At 39.9% G+C, this 12,828-nt stretch overlaps 1 protein-coding gene across 4 annotated transcripts in view; it reads right to left on the reverse strand.

The window, feature by feature from the left end:
* Positions 1-12,828, reverse strand: part of lef1 (lymphoid enhancer binding factor 1) — a 122,832-nt gene that overhangs the window by 22,389 nt on the left and 87,615 nt on the right. For 2 of the 4 annotated variants that reach the window (XM_008119349.3, XM_003226503.4), the window contains exons 7-9: positions 11,399-11,482; positions 8,184-8,306; positions 6,323-6,485 (exon numbers count right to left, since the gene is read on the reverse strand). In XM_008119349.3, the coding sequence (XP_008117556.2) occupies positions 6,323-6,485; positions 8,184-8,306; positions 11,399-11,482 (370 nt within the window). The remainder of the gene's footprint in view (positions 1-6,322; positions 6,486-8,183; positions 8,307-11,398; positions 11,483-12,828) is intronic. The other 2 variants (XM_008119350.3, XM_008119351.3) reach the window with 1 other exon arrangement.

The following is a 12,828-nucleotide window of genomic DNA, read 5'->3' on the forward strand; positions in this document are numbered from 1 at the left end:
TACGATCTAACATTCCTAAAATGTTAAGACTCATACAGCACCCCAGGGCACCGTCCTGGGTATTCCAGGACAAGGTGATTTTTAGCACCACGGAGCTGCTCATTTCTATGCAGACGCACACACCCTTCTCCAAGGCAGAGCAGATTTTGCTTTGCTCTCAAGGAGCAGCCGGCTCCAACCCCCACAGCTGTCTGTCAGCTGTTTCACAGCAGGAAACCGGGGTGGAAGATTGCTGCCTCCAAGAACCAGCCAGCAGGGAACGTGGGAGGGAGCCAACAAGGGACAGAGATGAAGCACAGAAGGCACATGGTTTCCCCAAAGAGTTTATTCTTTAATAATAAAATTAGAACCAGAGGTTTGAGATGCCCCAGAGAAATCACATTGCAACATTTAGGTTGTCTTCTGTCTATATTAGTGTTCTTACTGAGGTGTGCTATCCTGAAAAATTACCAGATATATTCAAGGTAAGTTGATGCTTAACATTTGAGCAGGACTTCGGTTGTTAGTGTATTGTTTTATCATTGTACAGTTGCAATTTTGTACATATTTATTTTGTTCATAGTATGACTCTGGTTAGTGTGTTGTCAAAGGCTTTCATGGCCAGAATCACTGGGTTGCTGTATGGCCTTGTTCCAGAAGCATTCTCTCCTGACTTTTTGCCCAAATCTATGGTAGGAATCCTCAGAAGTTGTGAGGTCTGTTGGAAACTGGGAAAATGGTATTTATATATCTGTGGAACATGGCCATACAGCCTGGAAAACTCACAGCAACCCAGTCTGGTAAGTGTTTTGTTTTGTTTTTTTAAAGCTAAACAGTAGCTTAAAACTAAAAAATGCATTACATTGCTAACATTGGATAACATATAAACAGTAAAGTTGAGTTTAAACTGGTTTTGCATCAGTACTTTTTGAACTCTTCTGACCAAAGCAACTTGTCCTCTTACTTTGTTGCTTTAGAGAGACGCCTTACTAGAGCTTTGGACAGATTCCCATATTACTGTTTTCCTTTTGCTACAAGGTGATTTCAGTTGCGTGCCATCTGCCACTGTTTTCAAAGTTTGGCTTCTATCAGGCAATTGTGAATGCTGGAAAAGTGATATTTGATGTAGCAAGCCAACAGCCAAATCCTCTGTGAGCTGGCAGATATACATAGTCAGCTGACCTCAGTCTGAAGTGACTGTATATAAACACAAGTAGACGTTCCTTGCAATTACTATGCACTCAGAAGGCAGTGTGAGTAAACAACATTAATCATAATATAATCTACATGGAACTCAATTGAGCGAGAATTCCTATATGTTCCATATTTCTTTGAACTGTGTGCCTATTTTTTTAAAAACTCTACGAAACTTGTTGGCACAGTGGGTTAAATCACTGAGCTGCTGAATTTGCTGATCAAAAGGTTGATGGTTTGAATCTGGGCAGCGAGGTCAGCTCCCGCTGTTAGCCCCAGCTTCTGCCAACCTAGCAGTTCGAAAACATGCAAATGTGAGTAAATCAATAGGTACTGCTCTGGCAAGAAGGCAGCAGTGCTCCATGAAGTCATGCCAGCCACATGACCTTGGAGATGTCTATGGACATTGCCAGCTCTTCAACGCAGCTCTTTGGCTTAGAAATGGAAATGAGCACCAACCCCCAGAGTTGGGCACAACTAGACTTAATGTCAGGGAAAACCTTTACTTTTGCCTACTTCAACATTTGGTGGATGGAAAATCAAAAAAAGGAGTGGAAAACCAAAAATAGTGTGAATGAATTATAGATGGTTACTTGAAATACTGGGACAAACATTCTCCATTGATTTTTGTGAAACACGGTTCATTCTGGACTGAGTGTTAATCTCAACTATAAAATGAAAAGGACATATTTGTCATTCCTTATGTAAGCACAATTTATTTTAAAGGGATTACTCTAGGTGGGAGCATCATTGGATTTTTGCTAGGAAGTTTTGAAAAAGAGAAAACCACTTCACTGTGTTAAAGTCACCTAGATTTACTGTGTAAACATGAGAGAGAAGGCAGAGGCGGTATTAAAGTCCAAGTTGTGAGCTGAACCCTAAGAACATCTCCTTCCTTCTTAAGCAATGGAGACTCATATAATCCAGTTCGAAGCAGGTAATGTAGATTATCTGTTTTGATAATGTGGATTATATGTCAGTGTAGAAGGGGCTTTAGTAGAAATGTATTACTATGCAGTTTGTAGTAAGCCAGGGGTGGGAATAATGCACCCACCTATGCATTGCTGGATGCAGTAGTGTTAGCATTGCAGTAACACTAGACAGCATGGACAATATGAGGAATGCTGGGAATTGCCATCTAATATTTGGAAGGTCACACATCTATGGCCCCTTCTGTGTCGTCTTCATCTTGGAAAGAAGTCACGAGTAGAGTGCCGCAGGGCTCCATCCTGGGCCCGGTTCTGTTTAACATCTTTATTAACGACTTAGATGAAGGGTTAGAAGGCACGATCATCAAGTTTGCAGATGACACCAAACTGGGAGGGATAGCTAACACTCCAGAAGACAGGGGCAGAATTCAAAACGATCTTGACAGACTAGAGAGATGGGCCGAAACTACAAAATGAAGTTCAACAGGGACAAATGCAAGATACTTCACTTCGGCAGAAAAAATGGAAATTAAAGATACAGAATGGGGGATGATGCCTGGCTCGACAGCAGTACATGTGAAAAAGATCTTGGAGTCCTTGTGGACAGCAAGTTAAACATGAGCCTACAATGTGATACAGTGGCAAAAAAGCCAACGGAATTCTGGCCTGCATAAATAGGGGAATAGCATCTAGATCCAGGGAAGTCATGCTACCCCTCTATTCTACCTTGGTCAGACCACACCTGGAATACTGTGCCCAATTCTGGGCATCGCAGTTGAAGGGAGACATTGACAAGCTGGAAAGCGTCCAGAGGAGGGCAACTAAAATGATCAAGGGCCTGGAGAACAAGCCCTATGAGGAGCGGCTTAAAGAGTTGGGCATGTTTAGCCTGCAGAAGAGAAGGCTGAGAGGAGACATGATAGCCATGTACAAATACGTGAGGGGAAGTCATAGGGAGGAGGGAGCAAGCTTGTTTTCTGCTGCCCTGCAGACTAGGACACGGAACAATGGCTTCAAACTACAAGAAAGGAGATTCCACCTGCACATCAGGAAGAACTTCCTCACTGTGAGGGCTGTTTGGCAGTGGAACTCTCTGCCCCGGACTGTGGTGGAGGCTCCTTCTTTGGAGGCTTTTAAGCAGAGGTTGGATGGCCATCTGTCGGGGGTGCTTTGAATGCAACTTTCCTGCTTCTTGCAGGGGGTTGGACTGGATGGCCCATGAGGTCTCTTACAACCCTACAATTCTATGATTCTACACTGTCCTACATCCCAAGATCTGATCCCAGATTATTTGGTTTATATGAGTCTCCACTGCCAGATAATCTGGGATAAACAGGTAATCTGGGATCCAATCCTGGGTTATAGGGACCATGTGGAAGGAGGCTATGCTTGATCCTAGAAAGTAGTGGGAAGTCTCAACTGAGTGCAAACGAGTCTCCACATTAAGAATATTACTATTAAAATGTTATAGCTGCCTTCATCCAGGAGGATTTTGCCCATATTACTCATCAAGGCAGAGAAGTGTGAATTTGTTTCATAGCATATGCAATTGACACATTCACACTCTTAAAGAGCTCATTTGCCATATATCCATCTAAAAAACACAAAGAAGGGTTTAACAGATCTACAGAGAGAGCTTTTAAGGAAGACAAGCTGGTATGCAGCGCATTTACAGCATACCTTTCTGGATGATGGCCATAGTGTTTATCCTAGAAGACCTTACTTTGCTTCCTACCTAGGTGCTATTCTTTGTATGAGTTGCTATTAAACATTGAGGCTAATGCTCTGTTCCATGAAGGGTGGTGGAGTTGCCTTGGGAGCCATTGAAGTCATGGAGAAAGCTGTCAAAATACAGACAAGGGCTTAAGCTAAATCAATGTTTGTGAAAATCGGAGTTGGAATTTCCAGTCTTGTGACACATTTAGACAGCATAATAATCAAACACACAGAGCGTCCTTTGATGGAACCAGGCAATAAACTTCATAGTATGCTTTGCAAATAGATCCCTAATCACTCTTGACGCCAAAACCCATTTTAAAAGCCAAGGGTTTAGGTAGTTGGCAAGCACAGCTCAAGCTACAGAAAAATCAGAAGAGAATGGAAATCCAGACTCCAGTGAAGGTCTCCACTTATAAATGCATTAGTCACATTTTAAAATACTATATATTAAAAGCAGATATCCTGCTATGAATATCTTGACAAATATGGAAATATGTACTAGAATATATGTGCTAATATGAATTAAACATTACTGAAAATCTATTCCCTTTACACATTGGAACAGAGTAAATGCTTATGAGAGATATAATATCAATGCACCATTGTTACCAGAAAACACTGACATGGTCCACCCTGCAGGATATAGGGCAGCAAGGCAGTGGGAGGATTGCACTTTCACTAACCTATTTAAATCTGTGTCAAATGTCTGCTTTGAAAAGTGTCTCCAAAATGGCTTAAGAATTGCATATATGGCTGTCCTCTGCAGCAACTCCATCACACAATTGTCTAGATCTGTTTGATTTTGAATGTAGGACATGATCCTACATTTGCACTGTATCCTGAAGATGCCAACCCTATCAATCAAATTGTGCAATCAAACTGCATATTGGATGTCTCTTATTCATTGCTTTAGGGTGGGGTGAGTAAGGGAGGGTAGAAAGGAAGAAATGAAAGCTCTTCTTGCCTGGTTCATGGGGAAGACAGAAGAGTGAATGGCTCAATAAGCACCAAGGATGGGCAGGGGAAGGGAAAAGAAAACAGTGAGAAAGAAGAATGGAAGTCACAGTCTTTTATGACCATTGACCCAGGAGTTATCTCCACTGAATTAATGGTAACTGCCTTCTTTATATACATGAATACACAACTGCACTGTTACTTGGTTTTTAAATATATATAATTTTATATGAAGAATGGAAATGTTCTGTACTGTGTTGTTGAGGGCTTTCATGGCTGGAATCACTGGGCTGCTGTGAGTTTTCCGGGCTGTATGGCCATTTCCAGAAGCATTCTCTCCTGACATTTCACCCACATCTATGGCAGGCATCCTCAGAGGTGGTGAGGTCTGTTGGAAACTAGGCTAGTGGGGTTTATGTGTTTGAGTGTTGTTCTTTATTTACTGTCCTAATTTTAGAGTTTTTTTAATACTGGTAGGCAGATTTTGTTCATTTTCATGGTTTCCTCCTTTCTGCTGATATTGTCCACATGCTTGTGGATTTCAATAGCTTTTCTGTGTAGTCTGACATGGTGGTTGTTCAAGTGGTCCAGCATTTTCATGTTCTCAAATAATATGCTGTGTCCAGGTTGATTCATCAAGTGCTCTGCTATAGCTGACTTCTCTAGCTGAGTTACTCTGCAGTGCCTTTCATGTTCCTTGATTCGTGTTTGGTCAATGCTGTGTTTGATGGTCCCTATCCACAGCTGCATGGTATACGGTAGACTCCTGCAGTGGTGAAAATCCAACAAATGCTACGTTCAGCAAAGGACTAGAAGGATCCTTCCACCACTGCAGAAGTCTACACAGCAATCCAATGTTCTGGACATTTTCAACAACAACTGAGTCATTTGTTAAAAGAGAAGTCAACTCTTCTTCCTTCTTCCAACATAAGATACATCTATTTCCATGCTATGGTATGAATGACGGGAAGTGATCTTTGGACATGGCCAACATCTCTGCATGAATGTTATGTAGCTGCATATAAAATTGGTTTATTTAACTTAGAGGTAGAGAACTTCAATGTGACTCTGGACCACATTAAACATGGATGTTCCATTTGAACCATATTTGGATGATAAACTGAGGTTACTTAAAGGAGCTACAAGTCATTTTTTTGTTTTGTCAGTAAAAATACACTTTGCATTGAGGCTCAGGGCTTGTGGTTGGGGAGGGGCTTACATGTTGGTCTTACCGAATACTGGCTCCTCTGGATCAGACCACTTTTCTAAGGGCTCAGCCAGATTCTATACAAACGTATCCCAAACAGCTCTTGTATCCAAGCCTCATTAACTGATGATGTGGGGAAATAAGCCTGAGATCTTAAGTGTACACCTACAACTTCGTACACGTGACAAGACTACTTGATTTTTATTTTGGGATCCATCATCTTACTTCTGTTTCCAAATAATAGCAAAGTCAATGTGTAAACAAATAAGTGTAGTGGGTTATAATATATGCCAAATAAAGAACAGACATCATAAACACCCCAAAACATGCCATTTCATACCCTTCTGCCAAGGATCTGGTTGATAGCTGCACTTTCTTTCAGCGTACACTCTGCTACGACATTCGCTCTCATCTCTTTCATGTATAACATGAAAGCATTCAGAGGTTTCTTAATATGAGGTCTTTTGGGCTCTTGTTCTTTCCTCTGTTCATGCTGAGGCTTCCTAAAGGTAGCAGGAGGGAAGGAAAATACAGAAAGAGAGCACTTGTTACTAAATTCTGCTGTAAATGTGGACGCTTTATACCTCCATTTCAGAGGATCAACTGTTTTCACCCTGTGGCCATATTTAATTGGTTCTTGGGATTTGAGGGCACAAGGAGGAAAAAAAATGAAATATATTGGTTGGAATCATTTTGGTTATTCCTAATAAGAGTAGGCATACTGAATCAATGAGTCAACACATAAATAAATCTCATTAAGTCAATAGGTCTCCTTTAGTTGGGATTAACATTATGATTTAGGCCATTATATTTTATAGATGGTTGTGGAGCAGCAGTTTTCTTCTCTGCAGTCTATCAGTGGGCCACAGAGTCACTTTCAAAACTATAAATAACTGGCATATCATAACTCATCTGTGTACACTCATCTTTCTTTGATTATTATTTTGATCAATGAGCAAGTGAACTATGGACATATATAGTGCTGCCAGAAACAATATGCAGACAGAGATGGTGTTGAGGAACAGAATATCCTGTAGTGTCAGAACCTGAAAAACTTCTAGTTATATGGAAATGCGATTATCCATCCAGTCCTTTTAAAAGATACAGATATTTGTCCATTAGCTGAAGACTAGCATTAAATATAATGTAATGGGTAATATACTGATCTGTTTGCCTCTTTCCAAATGTCTAAAAATGATACATCAAACAGGCATATGGATTCAATTATCTAACATTTTGCAGGTAAAAGGTATATCTCAAGTAATGAAGTAGATGTACTGCTGAGTATTACTTCTTTAAAAGAAAATTTGGTAGAGGCAGCAATAACATGGAAAAATAGTCGATACCACAAAAACAGAAGAACAGTTTCACTAACCTTTTTAACTAAACTAAAAATAGGGCTTAAATATCCGAAAGACACCATATCCTGTCTGATCTTGGAAACTAAGCAGGCTCAGACTTGGTTTGCACCTGGGTAGGAGACTGCCAGGTGCTGTATTTCAGGTCAAGAAATTGTTAAAACCACTTTTGAGTATTTTTTTCCTAAGAAAACTTTATGAAGTTCATGGGGTTGAGGGGTAACTTGAAGGCACGCACCCACACTTTCTGACCACCACCACCTGGTGAGTTTTGATGTATTGAGGGTTAGTAAATAAGGGCATGGTTAGTTATTGTTGCAGTTGTTAATTGCCATGAAGCCAGCAGCAGCATAAGACAATCCTATAAATTAGGGAGCTGACATTAAAAGGTACTGCAAAATCAGAGCTGTGGCTTCCCTTGATTGAAGGCCCTTCCACACAGCCATATAACCCAAAATATCAAGGCAGAAAATCCCACAATATCTGCTTTGAAACTGGGTAATCCCAGTTCAAAGCAGAAAATGTGGGATTTTATTCAACAGTGTGGAAGGAGCTTGAGTCTCTATAACTGAGATGTGGTGTTCCCCTTTTTCTACTGCCTTCTGCTTTAACTAGCAGGGTAAAGTTGAATTATTTGTGTTTTCTGATCCCACTGAGAATTCCAGTGTCCCCAAAATGGACCAATTAGTAGATAATCAGATTCAGAGGACATCACTTCTGCTTTCCGGCATGATGGTTCAATGAAAAATAACATTTCCAGGCTCTGTTTTTGGCATGCTCACATAATTCTCATATATTACAGACTGAGAATTAATTAATAACCAGAATGAGAGACTAACTCACACATGCATTAAGTCACTGTCTGTGTGCGGATGTTCTTGTTTGACTTGAGGTGTTACAATTGCTGGGTGAGGGATTCCAGTTGTGTGGGGCCCTGGAGGACCAGGAATCATATGATGTGAAAACCTGCAAAAACAGAAAGAGAACATCCTTCTTCATAATGGAAACAAGCACATGGTGTATGACAATTGCATGGATCAAAGCAACATCAATTTTTAGCCTACCACAACACACCAATGTGTGAAACAATTATTGGTCTAAAGCAGGCATGGGCAAACTTTGGCCCTCCAGTTGTTTTGAACTTCAACTCCCACAATTCCTAACAGCCTACCGGCCGAACTTTGCCCATGCCTTGGCTAAAGCATATAAACTATCAATAGAAAATCTTCAACTAGCAATAGTGTAATGCTACAAATGCTATAGGACAATCCCTATGGAGAGTCAAAGAGGCAGATGGCTGTATTGATCTAAAAGAACTTATACCAGGGAACAGGGCCTTTTCTAAAGCCATCCCCTCCCCAAATACATTGGACTGCAGCAAAAATCTCATAATAGTTGGACAATTGGTATCCTTTCCAGTGACTGTGCGGATTGCAACTAATCTAAGTAGACACAGTGTAACCCAAGGAAAATACATGTAATTTAGTCCCTATTAATAAGTAGTCCTGGGGATTTGACCCACTGAGTTGGGCTTCACTACCCCACTATCCATTACCCAGGAGAACCCCCCCCCCCCTTTTTTTAATTAAATCCTCATCTGGAATCTGGAATTAGACACAAAGTAATTTAATGTTGCCAATCATTTAAAAAACAAATGCCCTTAATGAAGGATAAAACTGTTTCCACACAAATATGAAATGAAGAAATTCAATTGCCCACCACCAGACAACAACAGGTAAGAATTATCATGCAGAAAAGTAAGACCAGTTCAGTAGATTCCTAGGGTAAAAGGTAAAGGTTTCCCCTGACGTTAAGTCCAGTCATGTCTGACTCTGGGGGTTGGTGCTCATCTCCATTTCTAAGCCGAAGAGCCGGCGTTGTCCGTAGACACCTCCAAGGTCATGTGGCTGGCATCACCGCATGGAGCACCGTTACTTTCTTGCCGGAGCAGTACCTATTGATCTACTCACATTGGCACGTTTTCGAACTGCTAGGTTGGCAGAAGCTGGAGCTAACAGCGGGCGCTCACTCCACTCCCGGGATTTGAACCTGGGACCTTTTGGTCTGCAAGTTCAGCAGCTCAGTGCTTTAACACACTTTGCCACCGGGGCTTACTATCACTTTACCGTTCCACAAAGAGTCAAATCCTAGACTACCACCACGGTTTCTTCAAGGAACTGTGGTCAAAACTGTCTAGCTTTCAACAGCTACGGACATTCAGATATAACAAACAAAGCCTCTAACAAAGCTAACTATTATAAAACGATATTAAACCTATCTTCAGGACTTTGCATATGTATGATTCTGTTGGCAAATTCTTTTTCATGTTTCATCAAAGTCCACAAGGATCACACTAAGGGTGCCTGGATGGTGAAGTTTTGAGATTAAATGTATGAAATATATAAATGGATGGGGTTTACTGTTGGCAATCTGAACTAGTTTGCTATTTGCTCACTAAGTTTTCTCACTGCTCTGCCAATTTAAAATATACTGATAACATGTAAAATCCACCAAGAAATTACACAGACATGAATATTAGCTCCTAGAAAAAATGCTAGCAACATTTCATAGTGTCTTGCTTAATTGGGAATTTGTGGTGAATTGTTCCATTAATGAGGGGAATTTAAAAAAGGATTACCATATATACTCGTGTATAAGCCGTGTTTTTCAGCCCTTTTTAGGGCTGAAAAATCCCCCATCGGCTTATACTCGAGTATATACGGTAATCAGAGCTGGACAGTCTTATCTGAAATTACAGTTTTATGTAAATATTCAAAAACATTTAACCTACTGATGCCTCAATTAATATAATTTTATTAATATCTACAGTAGAGTCTCACTTATCCAACATAAACGGGCTGGCAGAATGTTGGCTAAGCGAATATGTTGGATAATAAGGAGGCATTAAGGAAAAGCCTATTAAACATCAAATTAGGTTATGATTTTACAAATTAAGCACCAAAACACCACGTTATACAACAAATTTGACAGAAAAAGTAGTTCAATATGCAGTAATGCTATGTAGTAATTACTGTATTTATAAATTTAGCACCAAGATACCATGATATATTGAAAACATTGACTACAAAAATGCGTTGGATAATCCAGAATGTTGGATAAGTGAGACTCTACTTTATTTTTATTTTTATGTTTGAAATTTACCAGTAGCTGCTGCATTTCCCACCCTCGTCTTATACTCAAGTCAATAAGTTTTCCCAGTTTTTTTGTGGTAAAATTAGGTGCCTCGGCTTACATTCAGGTTAGCTTATACTCAAGTATATATAGAAAGAAGCACAGATAAAGAAACTGATGGAACCCACACCTAGACAGTGGTGTTGAATATTCGTGTCTGTCCAATATTCAAAATGTCAAAGAGTTCACAGTAATCTTGGGGTTCACCAAACAAAGCATATAGATCCCATTTTACCCAAGTGCAGAAATATAACATAACAGAATAATGCAAAAGTGTCCCAGTGCCAAGTTCCAGTTAGTGCCACTTGCCTGCACTAACATTGACACCTCATTCACACATCATCTTTACAGATATAACCATGCGTACACAGTTTCTTTTGCCTTTGATTTAAAGCAGACTTTGATTTGTGCTGCAAAGATTAGAGTATTGGTGGGGGTCAGGTGAGAGCAGTCTCTATTAATTCTTCTTAGCTATGTTCATGTGGTTCCAAAATATCAAAAGAAATTATTCCTAGGTATTTTAATATATTTATACCCCGGCTTTCTTCAATTAGAACAAAAAGCAGCATATTCAAGGTTCTCAAGATACGTCCACCTATCTAAATAGTGTCCATGCCCAGACCTGCTTAGCTTTAGTCAGGCTGATGTATCACATGCCTTCAGATCATAGCCATGTGATGAAAATAAGCTGTGTATACATAGTAAAACACACATAGACTTACACAGACTCACTTATATGTAAATGCAGGTTGAGAGCAGTGGGGAGAAGCAAGCAGAGGCAGAGATCAGGATACAAGCAGAAGAGCCAATGGTCCCTCTAATTCCAGCATTTAGTCCTCAACCAGCCATCCCACACCTACACCTACCTTGACATGGAAGTGTCGACTGAAAGTGAGGATGGGTAGGGCTGCCTGAATCCACTTGAGATGGGATATACAGGCTGACCTTGCCTGAGGTCACAGAAGAAAGGAACTCATCAATAATACTGCTTTTGAGAGAAAATCACTGGCACAGAATTCTAGAAGATCTAACACTTTTTGCAAAATGGATTAGAGTCAACTATTTATTTTATTACATGCATTTATACCCCGCCCTTCTCCCCGAGGGGACTCAGAGCGGCTAGAATTTAGAATTTAAACTAGAATTTAGTTTGTGATAATGGATATACCATTTGTTTGCCCAAATAAATTGGCTGGGCTATTGTTCCTAAGGGAAGGAGATCCACGATCTCTCATTAAAGAAAATATTTCTCAGCACCTCAAATAATAGAGAAGACGTGACATATTTTATCTGCACTGTACTGTTATAGTAATTTGAAATCCCTTCAACAGCCATGGCTCTATCCTATAGTATTCTGGGATTTGATGTTTGGTGAATACCCAAAATATCTAGTTCATTGGAGTTCAATACAATTTTAAAGCAAAGAATAATAAGTATCTCATCTAATTACAGAATTACTCAAAATGAAACCATGATATTTAAACACTTCGTTGTTAATAGAAGTCAAGATGGCTTTGACTTATGGTGATTCTATGAATGAGAACCTTCCAAGACATCCTCTTATTAACAGTCTTGCTAAGATTGTGAAAATTCAGAAACATGGCTCCTTTGATTTAGTTTATGAGCTTGTAATATAGTTTTCCTCTTTTCCTATTGCCTTCCAACTTGCCAAGTATTAACATCTTGCGTAATGATCCATGTTGCCTCATGATATGTCCAAAGTACAATGCCCTCACATTAGTCAATTTAGCTTTCAGCTACAGTTGAAGATTGATTTGCTGATGGACCCATTATCACAGTATTATAGCTATCCACAACACTCACAGTCAAAGTGCTACTAAAAATATACACAAGTCTGCAGTGGAATAGACGAACACTTTGACTGAAATCAAGGGATGTTTGTCGCTCATTCTTCTAAGGCATAAGAATAGACTGAGTTGTACGAAAATATTCCCTTCCCTTCTCTCTGCAAAGTTTAGGTCCTATCAACATCTAATGAAGAAGACAAACATTTCAACAAAACCATACAGCACATAGATTCTGGAAGATGACGACCCAGAGTTTTCCAAAATCACAACCTAGGAAGAATTATTTTTGCTACTCTAATAGATGAGCTACTGAAACATCCCACCAATTTCCACTTACTTGGGGGCTCTTTTCTATAAAAGCTTAAATTGTTTCTAGTGGGTGCAACAAGTTAATTCCTACTCCAAGTCTACTACCATCAATAATGGTTCTGTGGTGATGGTCTAAATATATGACCTCCCAAACTGGAAGATGTAGGGCAAGCAAACTC

The sequence above is a fragment of the Anolis carolinensis genome, chromosome 5 (genome assembly GCF_035594765.1).
Source record: "Anolis carolinensis isolate JA03-04 chromosome 5, rAnoCar3.1.pri, whole genome shotgun sequence".
In the NCBI taxonomy this organism is placed as follows: Eukaryota; Metazoa; Chordata; class Lepidosauria; order Squamata; family Dactyloidae; genus Anolis; species Anolis carolinensis.